The sequence below is a fragment of the Sminthopsis crassicaudata genome, chromosome 4 (assembly GCF_048593235.1).
Source record: "Sminthopsis crassicaudata isolate SCR6 chromosome 4, ASM4859323v1, whole genome shotgun sequence".
In the NCBI taxonomy this organism is placed as follows: Eukaryota; Metazoa; Chordata; class Mammalia; order Dasyuromorphia; family Dasyuridae; genus Sminthopsis; species Sminthopsis crassicaudata.
Window position 1 is genome coordinate 348052454 of NC_133620.1, and position 27094 is coordinate 348079547.

A 27094-nucleotide genomic window follows, 5' to 3' on the forward strand; every position below is an offset into this window, starting at 1 on the left:
CCCAGAAGAGTGCACAGTTCAAACATAACTAGAACAATCAGTGACAGGAAAACATCCTCAGAATTTGGAATGTTTCAAGCCTTATCATTTGATTCTTTGCTGCTGGGAATCTTGGAATCAGAATCCAGTTTAGCATTCACCCCAAGGTGCTGTTAGATTGGAATGGGCCTGTCCAGAAGGCCTAGTCTGGCTCATAAGGGCTGTTCGTGCTGTTGCCCAAAGTGTCTCTTAGTCCTCTAGAACTTTTTCAGCTATTTAAACTCATATGGAATTCTCCTCACAACACCCACTGCTGTTTGATCTCTGATGCAGCAAGGCCCATGTTAGCAGCATGGCTGGGACATGTTAACAAAACAACATGACCTCAGTTGGAAGAGGAGCTCAAAGTCCAAGAGTTCTCCACACATGCCTTCCAAAAGCTACTTTTTCAAATATCAACTCTTCCCTTCCCCTCTCCAAAAGGATGCTCTAAGAATTATCAAAACACAGTAATAATTCCTATTTAAGTGTGCTTAGTTGGATATGACAACCTCCTCCATAAAAACAGATGTTAATTCTGTCAGTTGCTTTAAAATGAAGGGAAAAAATGTGTATATATACATATACATATATACGTATGTACGTACATATAATTTCTGGTCTTCCTGGAGAAAGGAGGGTGTTTGGTGACATCTAGTGTCCATTAAAGTCTTCCTCAGGAATGGGTTCCTTCGGTTTGCCGAGGGGGGAGGGGTGGGGGAGGGGAGGCACTAACTACTACAGGGCCATGTGGGGGTAACTAGGGGGATGTGGGCTGGGGCTCAGTAGGCCTGAATGGCATGATAGAACAGATCAATGCTTGTCAAATAGCTATTATCCACCTCTGACCTCACCAAAGGGGGGGAGGAGGTGTTAGGGAGAATGGATATTATCTAGAAATGTCTGCCCTTATTTATGGTGGTCCAGGAGGGAAGCAGGAAGCCCATCCCCAAGACCCCCATTGCATGTTAACAAGCAGTTCAGGCTTATGCTGTGATGACGAAAAAGATGATGACGATGATGATGGTGGTGTTTGCTCTCATTAATAAGCCCTATGGGAGGGCTATGGAGTTGGGAAGATAGGAAGGGGGTTTGGGGTCAACTGGAAGGCAACGGTCATACAACCGGTCAAATTCAGTAGAGGCCATTCCTTTCCCCCCAGACAGGAACCAATCGTCTAGAACAAACCCTGGCAGCCTCATTCCTTCCAGGTAATGTTTTATAAATGAGGGGACACCCATTCCAAGAGAGGACAAAAGGGTGTGTGTATGTGTGTGTGTGTAAACCTGCTAACAGGAAGCACAATTGCTCATCAAATCTATCCTTCCTACACTATCCATTTATTACTTTTAAAAAAACCACATTTTTTTCTTTCCCAAAGAAAGAGTAAAACTGGTTTTTCCCTCCCTAGGCCCCTCCCCTCCTTACAAAACCCTGCTCAGGGCAGGACCCTTAGCTTCTTTCCCCCTCCTCTGCCAGCCCTTCAGTCAGGTGGAAATGTAACACATCTCCCTTTTAGACCAGAAAATGAAACACAAGACTCTTGCAAAAAGTGTTTACCTAGAACCAATCTAAACCATCATGGGGATTGGGTTAATGCTCAGAACCGCCCGTTGCTTTGCAAACTCCAGTGTAAAAAAAAAAAAAAAATCCAGCCATTTATTTTGCAGTGAATTTATAACAAATGCTGTTAAAGGCTTCGTCTTTTGACAGAGGTAATAATAAATTCACTGTTAAAGACGGTAGTTTAATTCCTTATACCTCCAATACGGCACAGAATAAACTATATTCATCACTGAGTAATTTTTTACCACATAAATCTTTAAAACTAACCGGTGAAGGCTGTTGAGGCTGAAATATTGTGAATTTATTAGATATGCCCATGTAGTATTGGATTCGGAGGTTTCCATTCGAATATATTACGGGGAAAATTTGTGTCTTTAACGGTGACGTTCCCTCCATTTTCCGCAGCCAGTATTATAACAAGCAGCTTCTCTAGAGTCAACTCCACATTTATTAGACAGAGATTTAGTAATAAACTCCTCACTAATCTGCCAAAAAGACTAGATGACATTTCATGAGATTCTCTATTTAAAATGGGTGGTGAAAGCTTTGTTTCCGTGTAATGGTTTTCTCAAAAAGAACTGATTTCCCAAACCTATAAGGTTCCCTTGTTTTGTGGCAATAGACAAATTTAGTCCTTTGACCATGCTAGAAAAATATTAATATAGATTAAAAACCAGTTAATGCACAGTTGGGGTAGCAACTTTCATGTTGCTTATAGTTATAAAGGATTTAGGACAATTAGTTCAAGAAAAATTAGGACTAAACAACCCACCAAAGTAAATGGTATAGGAGACGAAATTTTAAAAGATTATGTTTATTTCCAGACTTGGCCAGGAAAGAAAATAGTTTCAGAAAACTTGCATTTGAAACTTTTATTTTTGAAATGTGATAATTTTTTAAACACAATTGTTTCCCCCAAATTCAATATATAATCATCTTGTTGCAGAATAAAATGTTGTGAGAATATTTGCACCCTGACAGATGAGAATATTCAGAACCTTTCTCCTGATTTGCTAGTGAAATGACATTTAAACCAACCAATTAATAATTCCCAAACCATAATGCCTTCTCTTATTTCATTAAAGAGACATTAATATCACTGGAACGAAAAACACATTTTATTTTATTTTTTTTTAGATGCAGGAACTTAGAACAAATTTTTTCAACCCACAAATGCAGCAGTTTCTCTCCCAAACCTTCTTGCTTCTACAGTAAAGAGAGTGAGAGTTCAAAAAAATAAACAAAAAACAATAATAAAAAAATAAACTTCTCGAAATCCCCTGTGAACTTTAGGATTTTTTAAAATTAAATTAAATAGGCTGACAAACTGTTAAACAAAGGAGAAAAATCTTCTGGCTGACTAATACTGCCGCCCATCAGAATAATTGTTAAAAGACAGAACCCGGCTAGGAAGATAAGAGTAACACCAGCAATTAATATTCAGCATTTCACATTACAGTCAAGGGGAGGTATTTTTCTTTGTGATGTGGCTCATAAGCCAGAAGTGTTGGAGAGCTGGGCTCAAAACAGTGTCTTCTTTTTTGTACAAGTGGAGAGACAGAGAGAGGCAGAGAGAGCGAGAAACCAACCGTTCCATCTGTAAACGAACAAACATCTTGATTTTATAGCTATTTGCTTTGTAAAATTGAGAAATGAAACAAAAATTACTGGATGCCTAAGTAACACTTTAATTCCAAATTCATTTACGCTATAGCTCTGTGGTTGTCACAAACCATAATGCAGTATTTAATTAAAATAACAGAAGAGTATCTCGATATGTCCTGGGGTAGCTATCACCAAATTATAGTCAATGCTATCCTTATTTTATTTATGAAATGGCAGATTCTAAGGTGCTACTGAGCTGATACAGAAGAATAAACATTTTAAACCTTTTTTTTTTTTTTTAACAAATGCCTCATTTTCAACTATGTCTTTTACAGTTTTATCCTTTTCGGAAAGACTCTTTGGTGGGATCATTCTGGCCTCTATGAAAATCCTTCTTCATTGTGGGTCTAAATTCTTGCTTTTTCAACTATTGACCTCCCAAGTCTTCTGACTGTGAAATCCTTCCACGTCTGTTGTCATGGAAAGGCCTGTGAGAACTGACACAGAGCCCAGTGTAAGAATGGCACCTCTTTGGTAAAACTTGGACATGGATTCCAGAAGAGCCAGAGGAGCAAACCTTTTGTGTGTGTATGTGTGTGTGTGTGTGTGTGTGTGTGTGTGTGTGTGTGTGTACACTTGTTCCCACAGTCTCCCTTGTACCTGTTTTTTTTTTCCACCTATAAATACCTTTTATAGTTTACACGCTTGCCTGCCTGACTTTGTGGATGTTCAGGAGCAGACATACTGTTCCTTTTCATAAACGCATAGCATCTATCTTACACGCACCCACTATCTATCTCCCCGTTCACGTCGGCTGTCCCATCCACCTCCTTGTCTGCAGAATTATGTTCAGCAAGGTCCCGATTTATAGGAAATAAATAATGAAAATGGAACAGACTGGGATAGATAATCGAAACATTCAAATTGTTATTTTTCACTGTACTTTCAACCAACAGTATCTGTAAACAAGCAGATGCTCCAGAAGAGGTGCAAAGGCTGAATTCCTAAAATTAAGCCTTTTCCTACTTTACTGAAATCAGTAGAACCTTCTAAAGGGGTGAGGTAGTAGGTGGGTTTCTTTACAGCTTCTGTGCTCATTCTCTCTTCTACCTCCTAGAGATCTCGCCATTTTCAAGTGCCAAGTGTTATTACTGATGTTATTATTTTTCATCCTTCTTTCTCCTTTGCCTCCTGTATAATTACAAGGGTCTTGCCATTTTTATACAGTCGTAAAAGACAATCTGGAGAATTATGAAACAGAAAGAGAAAATAATTGCAGTGACCTTTTTAAAGGAAGCAGCCCTTGGGGTTACTGTAGAGAGATATTTTGATAATAGTAGATCATCTAATCACTGTTCCATCTTACAGAGAGCATCTCCAGACTAGGCAAAATCTCATACATTCCTGCCATTGTCTGCTTCCCTTTGGCAAGGAACCTGGGAAGTTAACTTCAGTAGCTCCAAATGTCCATCCAGCAAAGAGCGCCTTTCTTTCAACTGCATTAAAAAAATAATAATAATAATTGAATTCCAAACAAATTTAGGAAATCGGGTGCGTTAGATAGCAAATAATAAAAATATCCTTTCAGTAAAAGAACAGGGTAAGGTGGTAAGAATGGTCTTCCCCCCCACCTCCTCCCTTCTCTTTCCAACAACTTTACCATTAAAGTTGCACCTACAGCTAGAAGTTTGTCCGTGAAAAATGGTCATTTTGTTTCTCTGCTCAAAGAATGTTATTAAAATGCTAATTTAAAAGAAAAAGGAGTTAAATATCTAGCGATGGTGCATTCTAATTGCAGCCATAATGAGCTCTCTAAATGTGAGTGCCCCTGACACACACAGAGCATAAACAGCCAGTAAACACATCATTAGTACCCACGTTCATTTATTCTGGCGACCTCGCCATGACCCCACTGAGGGTAGGGTGAAAAGCAGGTGGATCTGGCTGTGACACCCCCTAGAGGGATTCAGGAAATGAAGCTATAAGGGGTTGCCATGGAAACGCCGATGTGTGCAGATGATGTAACACACCGACAGGCTGTAGGGCTTCGCAACTGGGACGTTGCCTTTCCCTCGCCAGAACAATCTTAAGGATTAAATTATTCATTTCTTTAATTCGCAGAGCAAAAGGAATCCTAATTTCCCGGGCCCTGCCTCAATCCTCTTCCATTTGTCTCTGTTCAGAAATAGGGGTGACTTCACATAGTTTCTCTCCCTTTCTCCCCAAAAGCCACCTCGGGCTCTGATACACTGCCCTCCCCCAACACCTTTCCTGGGAAGATTTTTGTGGCAAAAAAAAAAAAAAAAAAAAAAAAAGAAAAGAAAAGAAAAGAAAAATCAGAGAGTGAGATCGCTTAAAAAAGAGCGCTTCCGGTTTGACCTAAAATTGGAGGAGCAGGCCCTGTCCTTTCCTACGTCGAGGCCCAGTGACCTGGCAGGATAGCAAGGGCACCTGCCCAGGGCAAGGTGAGAGGCTCCGAGCAGGGAAAGGCCTGTTGGCCCAGGCTGCCAGCGACTGCAGAGCCGAAAGACACAAACCCCAGATGCAAGCACCACATGCCCGGGGTACACGGGAGAGAGAAATGAGAAAATGAGCTTCCCTCCTGCCCCCCATCTCCAATTGAGAGAATCAAGATTAATAAAAATAATTCTTCAGAGAACGATTCCACTCCATCCTGTCCTATTTTGCACCAAACAGCCTCAATAACCTTACGGCAACAGTAGAATAACTTTTTTTTTTTTCACGTTCTTTAAAAAAAAAAAAAAAAAATAGGAGGGGGTGAGTGTGTTACCGGAAAAGACAATCTTCTGAAATTATTTTAAAATAAAAAATATCCCAGCCTCCCGTCCCCCCCCCCCCCTTTCGTTGCACTTTAGATGAACCTGTGATATTGTAGCAATGGCCCTTGAAGTGCAGTCGGGAGGTGATTTAGGAGAATATTAAAGGCAAAGTGGAGATTCGAGGCGCCTCTCTCAGGGAGATCTGGAGAAATACGCAGCACAGATGGGCCGAGCAGATTAAACATTTCCGTCACATTGTTTCCAAATTGTGTTGTGGTGCCTGAGGCTGCTACTGCGGTCAGAACAAAACAGAGCCGCGCAAAGCTGGGAGCTGCTCCGTTTATGGAATACATATTAATACGGCAGTCTCACATGGCATAGCAATCCTGTCGGCTCCGAGCGAATGGGTACATTCCCTATTGTTCTTCAATGCCGTCCTCTCGGCCTGGCCCTCCTGGGTAGCCATGTGTTCGCTCTCTTCCCACTTCTCCCATCCCCTGCCCCGATCCGCCCAGCCTCGGCTTTTGACCTCACTGCTCTGTTTTCCTCCCTTCGGGATGCCCACTCGGGAAAGTGCGCCGTGGGTCACGCTCCCTAGCCTTAAACACCCAGCTTTCAGAGCGCTCCCGTCGGCCCGAGGACCTCCCGTCCCCCAGTGCTTCTTCGGGACACCCCGAGAGGCTGACCTCCCCCTCTCCCTTTAAGCACTCAAACGTTCTTCTCTCCTTCCAAAAGCACGTCCCGACTCACGGACTCCTTGCCCTGTCCCACCTTGCTGCACGCCCTGGTGGGAACGCTACAGTAAGAGACCCTCTTTGCGTCGGTCTGCCCCAGTGACCGAACGTGGCCGGGAGAGGCCCCTTACAATCAGAACCATCCACCACCGGTTCGCAGAATTATGTTTAGCAAGTTCCCGGTAACAACAAATAAATAATGGTTCAACAGAGCCGTGTTAATAATTCATTTTTATTATGATTTATTAGACCAAAACTCTGAATAATGAAAGAGAAGAAAATGATTGCCAAGAACCCAAGACAAGGAGTGAAGCCTGCCTGGCAAAGTCTCTAAGCTGCCAGAGGTTTTATAGCAGAATGCAAAGCTCTGAACCTTTCATAGGTTCCAGCTTCCCCTAATTCACTGACCACCCAGCTGACCATTTCCCCTCTCCCTCTGAAAACACTCAACATAAAACCACTTGTGCCAGGAAATTGGCACCTGTTTGCCTGTAAGTGAGTCATTCCTGCCTTCCAGCCTTGTTTTTCTCAGAAGTTGGAGGGGGTAGTATTTATCATGAAGCCTCGACTTCATTTAATTTTTGACATCGTAAGAAGGCAATAAATTTTCAAAACAGCTCTGGTACCAAGCAGGATTTTAAAAATTGGAAAATCCTTGGCCAACCCAGAATAATCATCGGACTCCGGAATAACATAAAACTGCATTGCTTACAAATAAGAATTCTCTGTTTGAAAAAAAAAAACCCCTAATGATAATATATGATACACCACTACTAATAAAAGGAATAAGCAATCATAAACCAATAATTATGTGATTGATTAGGCTTTCCTGTACGTATATCAATGAGTCATTGATTTTCTGTATTAAGAACTGATCAATTGTTCTCCTGTAATAGAATCATGTCGTTTGCAAAGCCTGCTGGAATGAACTTGGGATGTTGAAAAGTATAAAGATATAAAAAAATTTCAGGGACTTCTGTCCCATTGAGGCCTAGGGGAATCCCATTAGAGAGGAAAGAGAATTTCCAGGAAGGAAGTTTTTGTCATTAATGTTCTCAAGAGCAATGAGAGTGTCAAGGAACCCGTTCCAGAAGCTATCTTGTGGGTTTGGAATGAAGCCCTCAAAAGACACAACTTTCCAGTCACTGTCTAGAAGGAATAAACCAGCTTAGTTGTCTCTTGTGCCAAGGAAGAAATGGTCCCTTCAGCAGGGAAGGTGAAACTCATTGTGAAAGCCGCGAATCACACTGGGAAAGCCAAGTCTGGAAACCGAGAATCCAAACTCCCCTTTCACCCCAAGAAAGCAAGAGTAGCTGGATTGATGAGGTAGGCCCAGGCCTCCAAGACCACAGAGGCTTCGTTTTCCGTTGTACCCTAAAGGAGGATAGAGAAATGCCTTTTGTTGGAACAACTCAGGACTCACTGAGCCTGGAAATTGAATTCTCATCCCAGGACAGAGTGGTCATTCCAGGTCATGTCTGTGCTACTCCAGGGGAGCCGTGTAAGAGATTATACAAATAGGAACCAGCAGGGAGGAGAGAAATTAAAATGTAGCAATCACGTAGTGGGGGTATTTAATCTCTTTTAAGGCTTATGATGGGCGCCTGCTGTTTTTCCCCTGATATCCCCTGACACCTACTGACAGGGTATTTGCAGCACCACACAGGGACTCAGGGCCCTGTGACAGGAGGAGCACTAAGGAGGTCCGTGATAGTCTTGAAGCTATAAAGAGCGACAGGGAAACCACTTGAGGCAGATTCAAGCTGTGTGATCCGCCCGTTGTTGGTGGCCATACTGCTTTTTTGTTTATAGAATTTGCTGTTCTTTTTTATGGCAGGTTTGGTGGGGTTTTTTTTTCCTTGTTGATGGAGATTAGCCGCATAAATCCTTTTATGGGACTGTGAGATTCCCCCATAAACACTGTTGATGGTTGCTGATGAGGAAGGAGGACTGCATCTATTTCAGGTTGCTCTTCCATATAGAAGCTGCTCTGTCCTCCAGCCAGAGATAACCGGAACCAAATAGCCATTCTTTTTCCAGTTCTTTCATTATTTGGGTAGAAAGGAGGGGCACAGGGTAGATGAAGAGCTGGGAAGAGGTTAATTGAGCCTAAAACTCTTTATGGTGAGAGGGCTCATTAAAATAAAAGCTTCTAAAAACAGAGCATGGCCAGAAACAGGAACGGATATGGAAAAATGTTTGGACTCTTGGAGTCTTACCTGGGAACCTTTGTGGTTGACATCTCTGAGCACAAAGATGCCAGACATCGGGACAACATAGCTATGGGTATGCATGGAGAGCTGACTCCATCTGTGTGTATGTGTGAGCCATAGTGCCTTGGAACAATCAGTTGAGATATGGTACTTGCTCCCTGGGTCTGGGTGAGGATGCACTTCCCCATTAAGGACTGAGAGTTGAGACAACTAGGTAGCATAGCGAATAGAGCACTAGTCCTGTAGTCAGGTGGTTCTGAGTTCAGATGTGGCCACAGATAAGTGTATTAGCTGTGTGACCCTGGGCAAGTCACATAACCACAACTGTCCAGCACAAAAAAAAAAAAAAAAAAAAAAAATGGGGAGAAGGGGAAAGGAACTCCACAACATTAGCTTATAGTCAGCGTTTCCCAATATCCAAATGGAGAAAATTCAGACTATGATGGGATCGTTGATTCCAGGAATCCTGTTCTCCCTTATTACCCAAAAACTAAAATACAAGAATCAGCAACTTCAACCAAACTCAAGTAAATTAACACCTCCAGACAAGAGCAGAGTTCACTCTGCGCTGGGGTCTGCCTGGCTGAGCCAGTGTTCTCTTCGTTTTAATAGTTTAATAAAAATTAGCATAATTAACGAACATCTGTATGATCCAGAGTGGTGCAATTTGGCACTTGGAAACGAGGGCTTAAACATGATTGCTGTGAGTTTAATGTTGTTTTAATTCTTTCTGGCACTGTGCAGTGAAATAAACGTTTGGTGGTGATCGTGCTCGGCCGGATCTAATTTGCATTTTTCTCCCTTTGATTATGAGCAATTGTGGACTCCCCAGCAATTCATCAAAGCAGAAATTATTTTAAAATACCTCGTGGTGTTCTGCCCAGGCTATAGCAGTGCATGGAAGGGGTGGGGGTTTGCAGAATGAAGAAAAAGGCTTTCATTTTCTCCATTCATACTTTAAACATCTCAGCCCCATAGCCCTTCTGGTACTCTGCCAAGGGACAAAATGTGAAAGAGGCCCGCTACGTCCCCTGATTAAGTTCCCAGGCTCTGATGGCAGGATGTAATCTCTGAGGCTCAGTACTATCCTTCTTGCATTGCTGTACATTTCTTTTTGTTTTCAAGGACTGAGGGTTTTTTCCACTCATTTCAGTTACTGCCACTGTGGTGATGCTATTGCATCTGAAAACAGTAGGGTCCGGTGTTCACCTCAAGCAAAACAACACTAACTGGGAGCTGGGTATTTCTGTGCTGCCCTTTGGAGCCTCATCTGCTTGCTCCCTCTTTTCAGTGACAGAAAATAACTTACCCAAGATCTAATCCTCCCTGACCCAGCATCATCTAAGGGAAAAGCCATGAAGTATAAGTCCAGGGCCCTGCCTCAACTCCCAAAGCAGGCATATCACATATGGGACAGAATCTGAGAGGTAAATTCCAAATCGTAACAGACAAGTCATTCTGATCAAGAAGATCTCGAACCACATTGTTCCATTAAGGCTCCGACTGCCTGCCTATGAGGCAGGGAGAAGGCTAAGAATATAAAATGTATTTCCTCCAGGACTGAGATGAAGGGCCTTAGTAGGAAGATAGCACAGAGCAGAACTACAGAGAAGTCCTTAATTCTTGCACAATTAAGTTGGTACGGACTGGAGGAAGGAAGTTTAAGACAACATAGACAAGCCCAGAAAAGGGCACTTCCAAACAAGGTAACCTGAGGCTTAGTAGGTGGGAAATGAATAGGCATTAATTTGGACACATTTCTTTTCTTTTAAGAGCTTCTGATCACAACAAAGAAAATATTTCCCAGCAATTTCAGACCCAACCCCTCTGGCCAAATGCAAGCTTTTCTCTGGTGCTGGAGGAGTCATTTGAGAAGTCTCCAGGGATGGCTCCAGCTGCTCTCTTTCTGCCACCTACCTTGGAGCTGTAAGCCTACTCAATCACCAGGGGAAACTACCAGAGAAATAACTAAGACTGCTCTTTAGAAAAATGTCAAATCTTCATCTAAGAGTGTAGCCTTTGCATTACCCTGGTGATGGGTCATAATTCAGAGCTCCTTCAATAACCCCAGCAGGTGTAGAGAGATAGCTTTCGGTTGCATAAATGTAATCCCAGAGATCAGGAAAATAGGTTGTAAAAGGAGACAATGCTGAAAATTCCCAGGTTGTTTGACTTAGAAGAGACCTGGTAGACATTGGGGGGAGGAGGGATTGTGGAAAAAAAGCAATGGATTTGTATCGGGCACCTCTGGATTGGAATGCCCTTCGCCACTTTTCAACATTTACAAGATATTCGACAAAGGACATATCACTTAATTCTTAACCTAAAATGAGGAGTTTGAACTGAACAGCTTCCATACTCCAACCATCATCATCTCTCTCCTAACAGAACCTTGGATTCTAGTCCTAGGATGATGCTAAACTCTGAAAGCAAGATTTTGCCTCATTTTGCCCAGAACCAGGTCTCCGCTGTCTCTTCTGGGACAACTCCACACCATATCAGTGCTCAAATGCTAGCTTTATATGTTATCCCCAATTAGAATGTAAGCCTTTTGAGGGCAGGGACTATTTCACTTGCTTGTACTTGTATCCCCAGAGCTTAGCACAGAGCCTGCCACAGATGAATGCATTATCAATTGAAGTGTAATTAATACACAATATCAATACAATCAATAATAAACCAATCAACACAATCAGTAATGAATCAATCAATACACATATACAGTTTTCCCATGAGAATGTTGTAGGAAATGGATAGCAGCATGACCAAATCCCAGCAATGACTGTCTTCCTTCCCTCTCTTTCAGGAGTATAACATGTATGGCTGGTGGGTCGGAGAACTGAATAACTTCATCGGGATTGTTCCAAAGGACTATCTCACAGCTGCCTTTGAACTGGAATAAAGATGAAGCCTGTCAGGTATGGGGCAGAGAACTTTTGCTTATAGATACAGATATTTATGATCTATTTCCTTTCATTTTCCTGCTGAAAGAATAGAATTCTCAGTAAAAATGTCCTATCACATCATATACCAAGATATCTCCTTCATTAGGAAAAAATTGGCCCATTAATTTATTCTCCTAATAGATGGGCTTGGGATTACTTGGTTTTGACTTGGGTCCATCCCAAATTCTAAATAACAAGCATTTATTGAGAGTCAACTGTGTGCAATACCAAGTAGATAAAGTGCTAGTCTGAGGGGGCAGAAAGTCCTGGATTCAAATTCTGCTGCTGACAGTTTTCAATGAGCCTTTCAACACTTTAGACATTTCTCAAAGAGAATTAGAAAGTGCTGATGGACTTTTATAGAGAAAGTTCTTCACTTCCTATACTGATGAAATCTTAGATCCAATAAAGGCTTTGTGCTAGGTACAATGGGGAAACAAAAGAAAAATAATGGTCCCAGACCTCAAGGGCCTGTTAGAGGGATACAAAGAAACATAAGTAAGAGATAGAAAATATATTTAAAGTTATTTCAAAAAAAGGAGAGAATGTGAATTATTGGAGAGATCAGACATAGTTTTGTATAGAAGCTGAGATGAGCATCTTTGGAGCAAGATAGAAATTCTATGAGGCAGAAGGGTGTCTACTACAGACCCAGCACTTCACCTGTGCAAAAGCACAGAGGTGGAAGACATGTCTGTATGTGTATGTGCACATCAGCTGGCCAGCCAGCATGACCAGAGTGGGCAGGAAGGGGAGCATTAAGACTGAAAAGATACACTACATTTTCTCTTGGGACCCCTTATTACTATCTACATACAGTATCTGTGCCATGGAATAGGATGAAGTTCACCAGCGTTGATGGAAGCAAAACCAGTGGTTTGCCAAGGACTGATGAGTATGAACTGTACTGTCACCAGATTCCAGATTTCAAATGTTGTTTGTGTGTGTGTGTGTGTGTGTGTGTGTGTGTGTGTGTGTGTGTGTGTGTGTGTGTTTGAAGGCCTGGGCTGGTAGTCTAGATTCTAGACTACCCTCTAGGTTCCCTCTAGGAACTAGAAAAGTTATTATGCTGGAAAAATGTTCGCTCCACCTTCTGGCTTGAAGGGTGGACCACTTCTGTTTGTTAAGGGGGTTTTGTGTTAGAGGTTATGTTAGCATGACAGTGAACCTCGGAATTTCCTAGAGCAGAGCCAGCTACACAACATCAAAGTAGAAAAAGACAAATTTGAAGGTCTGGCAGGAAGGTAAACAAACATGGATTTTGTTTTATTGTGCCCTTGCTCAGCCACTGAATAGCAATTCAAACTAGTTCTTGAAGCCCTGATTCCATATCCTCCTGTAATAAATCCTGGATTATAGCAACAGTAAAAGCACATGAGTTAAAACCTTACCTCTTACTGTTGACAGCCAAATCCCATAACTTCTCTATGCCTCAGTTTCCTCATATGTAAAAATAAGGGAAGGGGGCTGGACTAGCCTCTGCAGCCCCTTCCTTCTCCAGATCTGTGATTCTATTATCCTTTTCCAAAGAAGGTTCAAAGCAGAACCAGGAATACACTGTACACAGTAATAGCAAGATTGTCCCATGATCACCTGTGAAAGACTTAGTTCTTCAAAATCCAAAGCAGTCCCAATAGATTTTGGATAAAAAAATACCATCTGTATCTAGAAAGAGAACTATGGAGATTGAATGTATATCAATACATGCTATGTTCACTTTTTAAAATTTTTTTTCTTCTGTCGTGCTTTTTCCCTTTTGTTCTGATTTTTCTCTCCCAAAATACTTTATAAAAAATGTATATTTAAAAAGTTAATATACATGTAAAAAATAAAATAAAATAGAACCCTCCCTCCTCCCCCCCCAAAAAAAAAGAAGGCTCAAGCTCTGAGCTTCGTGCTCTTCTTAAGGAAATCTTTTGAATGTACACTGACAGAACTCATTCTCTCATTCACTTCTTTCAAAGAATTATAGACAACAGAGTGCAGGGACCTGAGAGAGCAGTCAATAATTTGCCTCAGGTCACCATACGACAGAGTAGGAATTTGAACTGTATATTCTGACTCCCAATCACATCACATTTTCTAAAAATGTTTTACACTTGAATTTGGAGGTAGGGGGAAGCAGTGAGGAATGGACCTGAGGTCGGTCCATCAGAGCTGATTAAATTTTAACCTTACGATCAAAGAGTTGCCTGGGGGCACTGAAGGTGAAGTGATACCCATAGAGTCACTTAAGCGTAGTAAGAGGTCAGAGGCAACATTGGAACCCAAGACTTGGCCCTTATTCATCCACCTTTTTGGCTTGATCATGAATCACATTTAAATGAGGCAGAGCTGAGACATCACCCTCATGATGAGGGGTCCTCTTTGAGAATGAAGATTGAACAACACCCAAACAGACTGCCTCATTAAGGATGCAAAATATCTGCAAGAGTTGAGAGCAGGGAGAATATTAATAATTTCTTTTCAACTTTTATTGCACAAAAGCAAATTTTAATTTTTCCTCCCCTCAAGGACCCACAGTATGTGTCCTCTCCAATCTGCCCTTTTAGGGTAATAAATGGGATTTGAAATAGTAAAAAAGCAAATCCCATCCTAACCTCTCTTCCCCTCAGCCCCATTGTGCTATCAGACAACCCTACCTTTCCTGTTATTTTCATGCAGTCATGTCTGACTCCTCATCCTACTCTTGATGATTCCATTTGGGGTTTTCTTGACAGATATACTGGGTTGGTTTGCCATTTCCTTCTCTAGCTCATTTTACAGATGAAGAAACTGAAGCAAACAGGATGAAACTCAGAAATATTCAGCTAGAAAATGTCTGAAGCTAGATTTGAACTCTTGGTCTTCCTGATTCCAGACCTGTTGCTCTCTCCACTGAGCTACTTTTCTTGGAATTTTCATAGAATTTTGGATTTAAATATAGGAGGAATCTTAGAAATTTTCTAATACAACCCATTCATCTTATAGATAAGGAAACTAAGTCCTTGAGAGAGTATTAAGGTAATAAAAGTCATACTCAAGATTTGAACCTTGGCACTCAGGTTCTGAATCTAGTGCTCTTTCTATTTCGCTCCTTGTTCCTTTAAATTAAAACAAAGAACTGGGTATAATGGAGAATTCTCCAGCAGTCTCCACTGCTGGAAAAGCTTGAATTCAAGAATTGCAAGCTAAAGTTGATCAGGTATTTATACTAATTTTAGCACCAGTATGGTGAGTTTCAGAGGAATAAGGGCTTCAAACTGACTACGGAGAAGTTAACTGATCCAAGTTGGGAAAGTAGAGAAATTAATCAGTATTATCAGGTCCATAAGAGGTTGCTATACTTCCATCCTGGACAAGAAAGATGATGGAGGGGAGGGGAGACAGATGGAGACAGACACAGAGACACAGAGAGAAAGAGAGACACAGAGACAGAAAGAAGGGGGAAGAGAGACAGAGAAGGAGGGAGGGAGACAGAGAGAGACAGAGACAGAGAGAAAGAGTAAAGAAAGGAGGAAGGAAGAATGAGAATTGTAACAGAGAAGAAGAAGAGAAGTTGCTGGCTGATCTAATTTAAAAGCAGAGTGTATAGAATGCCAGAATTGGAATCAGGAAGGAGTTCACATCTGGCCTCAGCCATTTCCAAACTTCCTGGGCAAGTCACTTAACTCTGCCTCAGTTTCTTCATCTGTAAAATGAGCTAGAGAAGGAAACCACTGATTGTGTGCCCATGGGCACTTTCCCCTATTTGCCTTAGGTTTGTAAAATGAACTGAAGAAGGAAATGGCAGACTACTCCAGTATCTCTATCAAGAAAGTCCCAAATAGGGTCACTAAGAATTGAACACAACTAAAACGTTTAAACAACAAAACCAGACACCTCGAGCACTGCCAGATTTCATTTTCTAACAACAGCACTGTGTCTGCTCCAGCCATTTCCCCATACTCTCTTCCCAACAGGAGGGAAATTCTCTCACAGGTAGGAAAGAAAGATGCGGGCAGAGAAAGTGGCAAATTTGCCGGAGGAAGCCCAGAATGCCTTCTTCTGGATAGAAGCTGGTTTCCTTTCATTTACCTCTTGTTGGTTTCTCCTTCTTTGGCTTCTGGCTCTCACTGAAATGGCAGTTGCTGTGGACAGCTCCCTACGGGGACTGGCCTCCTGGCAGACTGAAGCATCTTCCACAGGCTCCTTTATTCCACCGTCCAGCTGTGTGCAGCCCTGGCAGCAGAGGCTTCAGTGGCAATGAGGGCCTGGAGATAATGGAGGAAAGAAGCACTTTGGTCAACAGCAAACTATCAGTAATCAATCTTCCGTGTTCTCTTTTCCCATCGCCTGGTACACCTAAACCTCTAGCAGATACCTTCCCAGTTACATCATCCTCTTTACACATTACATTTTGAAACATGGGGAAGTTGGATAGTCTGAAAACTTTTCCCTGAAGTGTCTTGCTTGGGTTCAGCCCTGGGAATGGTAGTTGAAGAGCATTGTCATGGAACACAGCAAGTGAGCCTCCAGCTCCCCTACTTTGGAGAAGGACTTCAGGATATTGGTTTTAGGCTGGTAGTAGTTCCAGTGTGTGTGTGTGTGTGTGTGTGTGTGTGTGTGTGTGTGTGTGTGTGTGTGTGTGTGTTTAAGCTCAGTTTTATGTGTGAAGGACACAAACATGGAAAGAGAGGAAGAAAAGGAGGAGAGAGATGGGGGGAAAGGGATGAGGGAGATAGACAGAGAGACCAAGACTCACCCATGATCTTCAAGGCTTCTTCCATTGCTATCACTCAGCCATTCTATACCTAGCAAAATGTAAAGGGTCCAGAGGGGCAATGTTTCCTGGGGTCTCTGTGCCAAGAATGCTGCAGGAGGAGAGGCCACTAGGTGGCAGTAGCTATTAACAATTCACCCCAGAATGTGACATAAAAATGGTGGGGGTGGGGGTGGGGTGAGAAGAGGGACCATTGACCCTCCCTGCAAATAGGAGCAACTCAAACTGCAGTGACTAAAAAGATTGCAGTATGTCATACTGCTATTAGTCAGATGAACCTTCCAGAGTCTAACATCCTCTCCCTCCCTCCACTCATCTTTCAAATCCACTCTCTATCAAAGAGGGCAACTTTCTTCCACTTTAGGAGCAAGTATAACAAAGTCTTCTAATTTCACATAGTGGAGTCAGAGGACCTGAGTTCAAATCCTGCCTCCCATCCATGTGATTTCTTGCAAGTTATTTGTTTCTTCAACCCTCAACTCATCTGTAAAATAAGATTGAACTTCTAATCTTCATATAATTTTGTTTTCAATTGTGTCCAACTGTTCATGACTTCATTCTGGGTTTTCTTGGTAAAGTACTGGAGTGGTTTGCCATTTCTCTCTCCAGCTCACTTTACAGATGGGGAAACTGAGGCAAACAAGGTAAAGTGACTTGCCCAGGGTCATACAGTGGGCCATATTTGAATTCAGGAAGATAAATTCAGGCTTCTGTATCTATTTTACTTACTACTTGCCCTGATCCATATATAATGGCATCTCCAAATCCAGCCTGCTCTTCTAACCTCTGCTTTTCAGAGGTGCCCTTAGGAAAGGTGGAAATAGAACTGAGTGAAAAAAGGAAAAAAGAAAGGGCTAAATGAATTGAATTTTCCTATATTCTGCTTAACTTTAGGAGTTCTCAAATTGCAATCCCTTGAGACTCCCCAAGATGCTTTTGGTTTCCAGAGAAGACCCCAAAACTATTTTCATAATAATACTAAAAATGTTTTTCATTTTTAACATGGTAAATATTGATAGATAACTCACATAAACAAAAGCATCTTGGGGGTGAGAGATCGTCAATAATTTTTAAACATATAAAGACATCCTTGCTTTGAAATGAAGTTGTTGGCCCTATTCCTTACCCTACCACATCACAAAAAAAAGAAAAAATGCCTGAAAAAGAAAGATGAAAAATGTAGAAAACTGACTTAGATCCAGGAAATCTGGGGTATAGGTCCCTCCTCTGATACCCACTGGTGGTGGTAGTATAATTCTGTACAAGTCTATTAATCTTTCAATGCTTTAAGTCAAAAAGTGTCAACAGGAAGCTGAAGCCTGTAATATTCCTAAAGCCACCTGAATCTGATCAAAAGGAAATAGTTTGACAAAATAAATTAAAATACAATAAGACATAGATGATGTTAGTGTGTGGTTTTCTAAGTCAACATGCAGCAGGAATCCTTACATAAGATCTCAGAATGACACTGTTACTCTAGTTTAGGTGCTGACTTATACTGATATAGAAAGTTTCCTCACCAGGAACTTCCCTAGACTAATGAAATCCCAGGGCTAGTCACTATTCCTATAAAAGAAATTAGGCTAGACCTAATAGGAAGACTCGTTAGATCAAGTCAGATCAATAGATAGTGAGAATATTACCACAATCCTGATCCTGGCCACTAGCTTAATCCCTGACATTTTTTCAAACCAACAAGAATTGAAGAAGCCTTATCCCACAGGAGCATACTACAGGGGAAATAAACAAGTAGAATGTAAACTCTTTGAAGGCAGGGACTGTTTCATTTTTGTTTCTGTCCCCAGAATCTTGCAGATAGCTAGGTAGTGCAATGGACAGAGTATGGGGAAGACCTGAAAGACCCGAGTTCAAATCTGCCCTCAGATACCTACTGGCTCCTCTTGCCTCAGTTTCCTCATCTATCAAATGAGCTCAAGAAAGAAATGAAAAACCATCAATATCTTTGCTAAGAAAATCCTCAGTGAGGTTGTCAGCTATAACTTCAGCAACAACAAAGCAGAGCCTTGCTTAGAGCATGCTGAGGTCATGGCAAACAGTTAAATAATTGTGAATTTTAATTTAATTACACACACACACATATATATATATATATATATATATATACATATATATTTGTGTATATATATACATATGTATATGTATATATATATACATATATATATATGCAAAGTAATGGGAAAGGGGATGAAATCAGGAAAAGGTTTTATAGAGAAGGTGGTTAAAAAAAATTGAAAGAAAAGATTGAATAAAAGCTAAGAATCCCAGAAGACCTCAGAGGGAAGAAAGAACATTCAAGAAAAGAGGGGAGAGGGAGAATCTTGAAGAGAAATAGAGGTGGAATTGTATATAGGAAAGGCTGGCAAAAGTTGAGAGTGGACACTATCTACTGGATGGACCTCCTCTGAAAGAAAATATCTATTGAGAGAAGGCTCCAGTCTTGTTATGGATGCTGGGGGAGTCAGGGTGGAGTGGTGAGGAGGGACCATCAGGAGGGAATAGACAGCTCCCACACAGTCTTTCTACCCAGAATCCCAGCCCACCCATTGCAGCCCACTCAGACTGATAGCCATCAGTTTAGCCAATTGCTACCAGATTGCAACCCAATAATCAGATTATCATGACTCTATTTGACTCCACTAACTAAATCACCACCTCACTGCCTGCAACTAACTGGATAACTGGTGCATTACACCATTTAACTAACTGCATTACATGCAAGATGGCTTCATAATCTAGACTAATTGCTCCAGCATGTGAAATAAGAGAAGGGTGGGGTAGATGGTTGGGATTTTTTTCTCTCTCTTCTTCCTACTTCCTTTCACAATTTTCTGGGGGGGAGGGGGGCTAAGCTCCCCTTTTTTAAATCAACAAAAATATACACTTGCCTTCGACAAACTAATATACACATTTAGTCCTAGGAGGTGGGTTTTGACCTGCTGTTGGAGATTTACAGTGTGAGAGTAACAGAAACTCAGACTTCTGGAGCCTCCCTTTGATTTGCTTGTTCTGTGTGTAGCCACTCAACAGGAAAAACTTGCCTCAAACTTGTAGCTCAGTAATATTCGAGATTTGTTAAAAGCAGCATGCCATGATAGCAACAATGCTAGACCTGAAATCAGGAAAACCTGGGGTCAAATCTAGCTTTTAACACTTATCACTTGTGTGACCATGGACAAATCATTTAATTTCAGGCAGCTGTCTGAGGTCATCCATGGCAGGATGGGGATAATGCTGTTTTTGGAGTCAGGGGACTGACCAGAGTTCAAAGTCTGACTTTGTCCCTAATTAGCTGTGTTGGACAACTCATGTAATCTCTGGAACCTCCATTTTCTATATTATGACCTTCTCGTTAGAATAGATGACTATTCCCCCCACTTTTGGGGGGGACTAAATGACCTCTGCTACATTCAAGGCTGAGAAAATTAGACATGAGTAATTTACTGTGAAATCTCCTAAATTGCCACATTTTTCTTATCCTCATGTATCTTTTTATCTCTCAGAAATTTTTAAATCTTGACTTGACCCCCTTAACAGGAAAAAGAAAACTATCTTCTTGCTAAATCCCAATTCCCTAAACCCATAAAGCTAGATTCTATGTTCAACATCACAATGCCAAATAGAGTAAGCACAGAAAATAGTTGAGACAATATATTTGCCTCACTTAATTCAGAATTTGGGTGATATAGGTGAGGAATGTTTCATATACTTTCAGATACAAGGCAAAATGCTGGTTGAATTTGCTGAACTAATTTTTTTCCTTTGTTGTTGTGTTTAATCTTTGTTACAAGGAATGGCTTTCTGATGATGGAATATGTTCAGAAATCAAGGTGGCATTAAAAACAAAAAGTATTCTTTTTCCCAAAGGAAAGGAAGCAAAAGAAATTAAATAGAGATTGTTCATTATACATGATAGAGAACACAAATCTCAAAAGTTGTCACACCACTTTTAGAAAAAAAGATTTATTTTCTTTTGAATGTTGCACTATCTTTTCCATCAGTTATTCCTTACTAGTGAATGAATGAATTAAAAAAAAACATTCATTGAAGACATAAAGGCATTTAAGCATTGAGCTAAAGTAAAGGATGGAGTTACAAAAACAAAAGTAAAGACAGTGTCTTCCCTCAAGAAGCTTCATTCCAGGAAGATCAAACAATATACATAGGGTAGTGGAAGTCAGAGACAGGCACTCTGGTCCAGAAAGTTACAGGGATTGTGAGTGAGGTCAAGAGGGACTAGAGTGCTACACCTCCATCCAGAAGCAGCAGTAGAATTGATTGGATCATAGTTTGAAAACTGGTGGGAGTAAGGCATGGTACAATACAGTTCACTGGGTATTCATTTCTTCTGCTTTTTCACCTTGCATTATTTCATGGAATCATAGATCATAAATTTAAAAGCAGAAGCCTTAAAGACCAAATGATCAGTCCGATTCCTTCATGTTCCAGGTGAAGAACTGGGACCTAAAGAGATGTTAAGTGATTTGTCCAAAGTCACACAGGTAATAAATAGTAGAGCCAAAATTTAAATCCAGTTTCTCTGATTGTAAATCTAGCATACTTGCCAATTTAACCCCCTCTTTCTGGATTTCAAAGTCTTATTGCATCTAAAAATATTTTTTAAATTTTTTTATCTGCAGTACTTAACATGGAGCCTTGTATACAGCAAGCATTTAATATACATTTGTAGACTTGAATTAGTACCTATCTAATCTTGATCAAGGAGGCAGCTAGGCAGCTCACTGGATAGAGCACTGAGCCTAGAGTTAGAAAGCCCTGAGTTCACACAGGGATTCTGGGCAAGTCACTTAACCCCATTTACTTCAGTTTTCTCATCTGTAAAATGAGCTGGAGAAGGAAATGGCAAATCACTCTAGTATCTTCTGACAGTAAACCCTATGGATAGTATGGTTTACAAGGTCAAAAAGAGTTGGACACAACAGAACAACTATCTTGAGCAAATCACTTCCTCTCTCCCTGAATCTCAGTTTCTTTATCTGCAAAATGAAAGGTTTGTAATGAGATGCTTCAATTTGGTTTCTCTGTGGCTTCATCCCAGTGTTTCCCAGACTTTAAAAGAGAGCTCATTATAATGGGATTCTTCAGAGAGAGGAAATAAGAAAAAGAAAGCAGGAACACTGAATTTCTGATTTCTTCAGATTCTAGGTCTTACATGTATGAGCTATTAGAGAGAAGAAGTAGAGGGTTTGGCTCAATTCAGCAAATTTTAAGATTTATTATGTTCAAGAGACTGTGCTGTATGCTGGGCATATAAGGACAAAAAGAAAATATTCTTTGCCCCCTAAGAGCATTCTGCCAGAGGGGAAAAATGACACCTAGATGGCACAATGCATAAAGATCTGGTCTTATTTTCAGTCGTGTCTAACTCTGTGGCTCCATTTGGGATTTTCTTGGCAGATATTGGGAGTGGTTTGCCTTTGCCTTCTCCAGTTTATTTGACACATGAAGAAACTGAGGCAAATAAGTAACTTGCCCAGGGTCACACAGCTAGTCTGAATCCAAGATTTGAACTCAGAAAGATGAATTTTCCTGACTCCAGGCCCAGCATTTTATTATCTACTGAATGCCTAGCTTCCAGTTAGAAAAACCTAAATTCAATCCTATTGTAGCCATTTACTAGTTGTGGAACACTAAATAAAACATTTGACCTCTCTTTGATTCAGTTTCTTCATCTGTGAAATGAGAGGGTTGACCTGAATGGGCTTTAAAGTCCCTTCAGATCCCACATCAGTCAGTGATCTTAGGTGCACTAGTTAGTAAACAAATATAAAGTCTACACAGAAGCGTGATTATATATTCTCTTGCAATAGGACAAAGTTCCCGGGGGCATTAGGGTCAGATGACTTTGCCTCTTACTCTCCCAACATTAGTAAAGGATAAATAATAGTAATAGTAATAATACCAATTATTTACTATGTGCCAGACACTGTGCTAAATGCTTTACAAATATCTCATCTGATCCTCCCAATAATACCGAGGAGATGATTTTATAAATGAGGGAACTGAGGCATTGTCATACAGCTAGGAAGTCTCTCTGAGACAATAACATTTTCAAAACTGTACAAAAAAACACTTTAAGAAAATTTTCAGAAATATAGCTGTCTTGGGGAAACTGAAGTATCATGAAAGGGATTTGCCCAGGGATTGAGTCATTGAGCAGTAGAGCTGAAGATATTACCTAGAACTACCACTGGGCTTAGCTTATCACCTCTGGTGAACTCCCCCCTCCATGGGGTTTGACTCTTAATATAGACCCTGCCAACTTGGGTTTCTTTTCTTTGCTGCCGGACCATTCTGAGGAAGATCTGGTGTCCCTGGCAGGAGGCCGCTTCTGGGACTGGCTGGTTTACAGCAGCTGTGTGTGTATATGTTAAGCTCCCTAATGGGGACCCCATCCCAGCCAGCCTCCCCTTTGTGCCTGGCAGAGTGCCACAGAATCATTTTGTAGAGCTGGGCAACTGTACATTGCTTCCTTGCCTCCTGTGGCAGGAGTGATTTCCAAGAGGATTCTAGTACCGGTCCTCAAAGAAGACATCTGGTTCCACTGGAGAGACTCTCAACCTGATTGCAAGCATCTGGCCACCTTTTTGTCCCCCACATGGGAACATCGAGTCATCCATAAACATTTCCCAGCCAAAACTTAGGTCCCAAATCAGGCACTTGACAATGGCTAGCCCTGAACTAAGCTGGCCTATCCGCTCATTTGTTCAGCTATACACTATTTATTTAGTCGACAAATATTAATTTAGTGCCTCCGAGGCCCAGGCTGCAGGCAAGACTCCACAGTAAACTCTCCCTGCCACAGGACTGTCCCAAGTATGTTGATTTCCCAGACACTTAACCAGTAGAAAATAAGGTTATTGAAAAGACAGGTGGGTAGCAATGGCTAAAAAATAGTTTAACTTAAGTTCTGACTTCATTATCAAAATCATCAACAGGGGAGCATTTGAAAGAGCCTGGGCTTCTCCCACTTCTGGATTGGGCTGCCTTAAGTGGGTGCTGAAAAGATTGTCCGTTTGGAATGCCAGTCTCTGAGGAAAGGGGAAATCTGAACAGGAGAAGGGATAAATGAGCCTGGAGCAAGCCCTGCTCCCAGGAAGGCTAAAGCTGATAAAATAATTGAACTCAGGGTGCCAATTGGGCATCCACACTAAGTCTGGAACCAATAGGGTGAACCCTTGGGAAGGGCGGTTCACCTAAGAAGGGAGAAACCATTCCAGGTCAGAAATAGAGCAGGTCCGGGCCTGGGAGGGGCAGATGCCCTTGAGAAACTTAGTCTCATAAAAAATAATAATAATATTTATTATGCACTTACTCTGTGATAAGCACTATTAAGTGCTAAGGATACAAATAGAAAAGCAAGATAGTTCCTGTGTTCAAGAATTCTAATGTTTAGGGGCAGCTAGGGGGCGCAGTGGATAGAGCACAAGCGTTGAATTCAGGAGGACCCAAGTTCAAATCTGGTCTCAGACACTTAACACTTCCTAGCTGTGTGACCCTGGGCAAGTCACTTAACCCCAGCCTCGGGGGTTAAAAAAAAAAAAAAGAATTCTAATGTTTAGCCATTTTTAGTCCTGTCCAATTCTTTGTGGTCCCTTTTGGGGGTTTCTTGGCAAAGATACTGAAGTGATTTGCCATTTCCTTCTGAGATAAATTGAGGGTAAATGGGTTAAAATGACCTGTCCAGGGTCACACAGCTATGAAGTGTCTGAATCTAGATTTGAACTCAGGGCCTCCTGATTCCAAGGCCGGTGCTCTATCCAAGGACAGAAGCAATGGTAATATTGATTAGGTTACTGTTCTCAGAGTGAGATGGAGATAGTTATAGAGGAGTATGGCAGGAAGGCACAACCTCCAAAGATCTTTGCCTCCTTTAACAGAGGGCTCTTAGACTACAGTAAAACCCAATCAGTGGCCCAAGCCCTACTTTAGGCAGAACCGAGAGCATCAAGCTGTGCTTCCCTTGGCATCCTTTCCTTCCTTTATGGTAAAGTGCTGGAGTGGACAAGGTAGTCAGGAAGGCCTGAGTTTGAATCTTGCCCTTGACGTTTAAGCTGAGTCACCAAGGGCAAGACAGAGATTCAGCTTCCTCATCCACAAAATTCCTCTCCTTCCTCCTCCCAGGGTGGTGAGGCTCCAATGAAATGCTCCATAAACCATAAAGCGTCAGTGTCTTCCCATTCCTAGCCGTGGGGAGCAATCTAGCTCCAAATGCCCAGTGGCTCCAAAAGAAAACAACAAAACAGCAGCCAATCCCCTTGCTCCAGAGGTACAGACCAGATGAGCCTGCCTGGTGACATCATTTTAACCTTACCTCACCCCTGACTTGGGCTGTTTTGTTTCCTAGGGACCACAGTCTTTGCGGATATTTAGCATACATATTCTAGCCGGTTTCTCATGCCTGCAGAGCTGCATTAAGCGACCCCTTCCCTTCTCCCCACGCACACACCATGGCTCCTCTTCCTTATTATAGCAGACCTCTCTAAAAGATGAGCCCAGGAAGGTAATTCTGGGCCTGGGGTTAGAACGGAAATGAGCAGAGGTAGCTCCAAACTGGGAGAATTGCTCCCCTTGTCTCTGGTGCAGCGTGGCCTGGTGGGGTTGGGGCAAAGTGGGTAGTGTGCAAAGTCAGGGGTGGGGGCCGGTGCCCTTGTGGTGGTCCCAGGCAGAGTGGAAGGGATTCAAGACAGATTTCCTTCTTCCTGACTGCTCTGATACTGGCTTATTCAAAGATGTCTCCTTGGAGCCCGTGGTGTAGACAGTCAAAAAAGACAACTAAGAGAGAGCTGACACCTGCCTGGAGCCTGGCACTGGGGGAGGAGGGGACGGCCAGTGAGGGTGCTGTCCTTTGGGGCGTTAGGCCAGAAAGGAGAGGGGTTGTGGAGCCCGCTCCCCACCAGAGCTCTGACAACTTGGGCTCCCACAGGCCCAGGATCGGAGGCACCTGGAAGGGTTATTAGCAGGATTGGAACTCATCCCTCTGCTGGGACCGGATCATAATTACAGTAATTTTCTAACAGAGCTCTGCGGTAGGAGTGTTTAATCAGCATCTGACTCCCTCATGCTCCCAGCCCTCATCACTCAAGGAGAGGAGTGGGATGGCTCTTAAAGAGACAGTACCCGCCTTTTAGCATTTTGAACAGATGTGTCCTAATTGGTAGAATATATCTAAGTCTCGTAGCTTACAGCAGGCAGGTTGCACTGCATCCAACACAGCCCTGTTTCTGGCTCTTGCCATTCTGTGCCTGCTGCAGGAGAGACCTGGGTCAGGTGCCTTATGCATCCATGGGCCCAAAATGAATTGGCCACTTTGCGGATGTGGAGGGTAAGGAAAAGAGTTCACTTGGACAGAGCCTTTATTGGGGGGGCAAGGAGGGAAGGGAGGGCTTTGTCAACTATTTGCCACTGACCAGAGCCAAGAACTATTTTTAAGCAAAGCCATCCGCCTGTAAGTTCTCAAAACCAAGGGGAAAATAAGGACAGTGCTAAGTATTAACTAGCCTAGCTCTAAGATAAGTGGAAAGGCAGGGAACCGATGAGAACTTGGGATTTAAGCTGGTAACACTGCCCAGAGATCTCAAAATCTTTATCTCTCATATTCCGTTTTTGCTGCTGCTCACATCACTCACACCTCCTTCCACTGGCAGGGAAAATGCTACATGTTTCTTTCCTCCTTGGATGGTAGAGGCAAGTAAGCTATCTCCTGGGTGAAGAGGAAGAGAAATTATTCACCCTGAGCACTTCACCATTCTAAAAATTGCAGAGCTTGTCATTCTTTTGCACATAAGCCTTTTCATGTTTATTACATATTGAGGCTTGAGGTCCCTGGCTTCCCTGCCTGAGCAATTGGAAGCATCCCCCCTTAGATGTGATTCTCATAAGCAGACACCATGGCTGGCGTCTAGGTCCCCACTGCTGAGCTCTGACTAGGGGGATTACTGAAGCAGCCCCAGAGCCAGGTCTTCTCCGAGTAGAGGGGGATGAGAAGGAAGGAGGGCTGGACAGCTTCCAAAGTGGGGAATGGAGCCAGGCCAACCGAGGGCTGCAGGCTAAGGAGGAGAGAGGGAAGAGCAAGCAGAGCCACAGCTGGAGGAGAGAAAGGTTACCTTGAGCCAGTCTCTGTGTCTGCCGTGGAGCTGACCTCAGGCTGGCAGGAGGTGGGGGGGGGAGGAGTGGGGCTAGGATCAGTGCCCAGCGCCTGATTGAAGGAAGTGGTTATCTCACTCTGCAGTAGTTATCTGCTTGGCTTTTGCTATGTCTCAGCTGGCTGCTTACACATAAATCCACAGATGCCACTCCAGTCCTTCATGAATGCTCCTGCAGCCTCTGGAAGGCAGGCTAAGTTGGTCCGTTTCCATCCCCACCACTAGCCCCTGGACACTCCTGCCCCCACCATTCCACCCACCCCTGCTGCTGGGAATATATGGCAAAATCACTTTCTGCTACAGATAAA

The 27094-nt window shown here is 42.3% G+C and overlaps 1 protein-coding gene across 1 annotated transcript in view; it reads left to right on the top strand.

The window, feature by feature from the left end:
• SKAP1 (src kinase associated phosphoprotein 1) overlaps positions 1–27094 on the top strand; it is a 380445-nt gene that overhangs the window by 351172 nt on the left and 2179 nt on the right. The window contains exon 12 of the mRNA XM_074261261.1: positions 11723–11834. Coding sequence (XP_074117362.1) covers positions 11723–11818 — 96 coding nt within the window. The 3' untranslated portion in view covers positions 11819–11834. The remainder of the gene's footprint in view (positions 1–11722; positions 11835–27094) is intronic.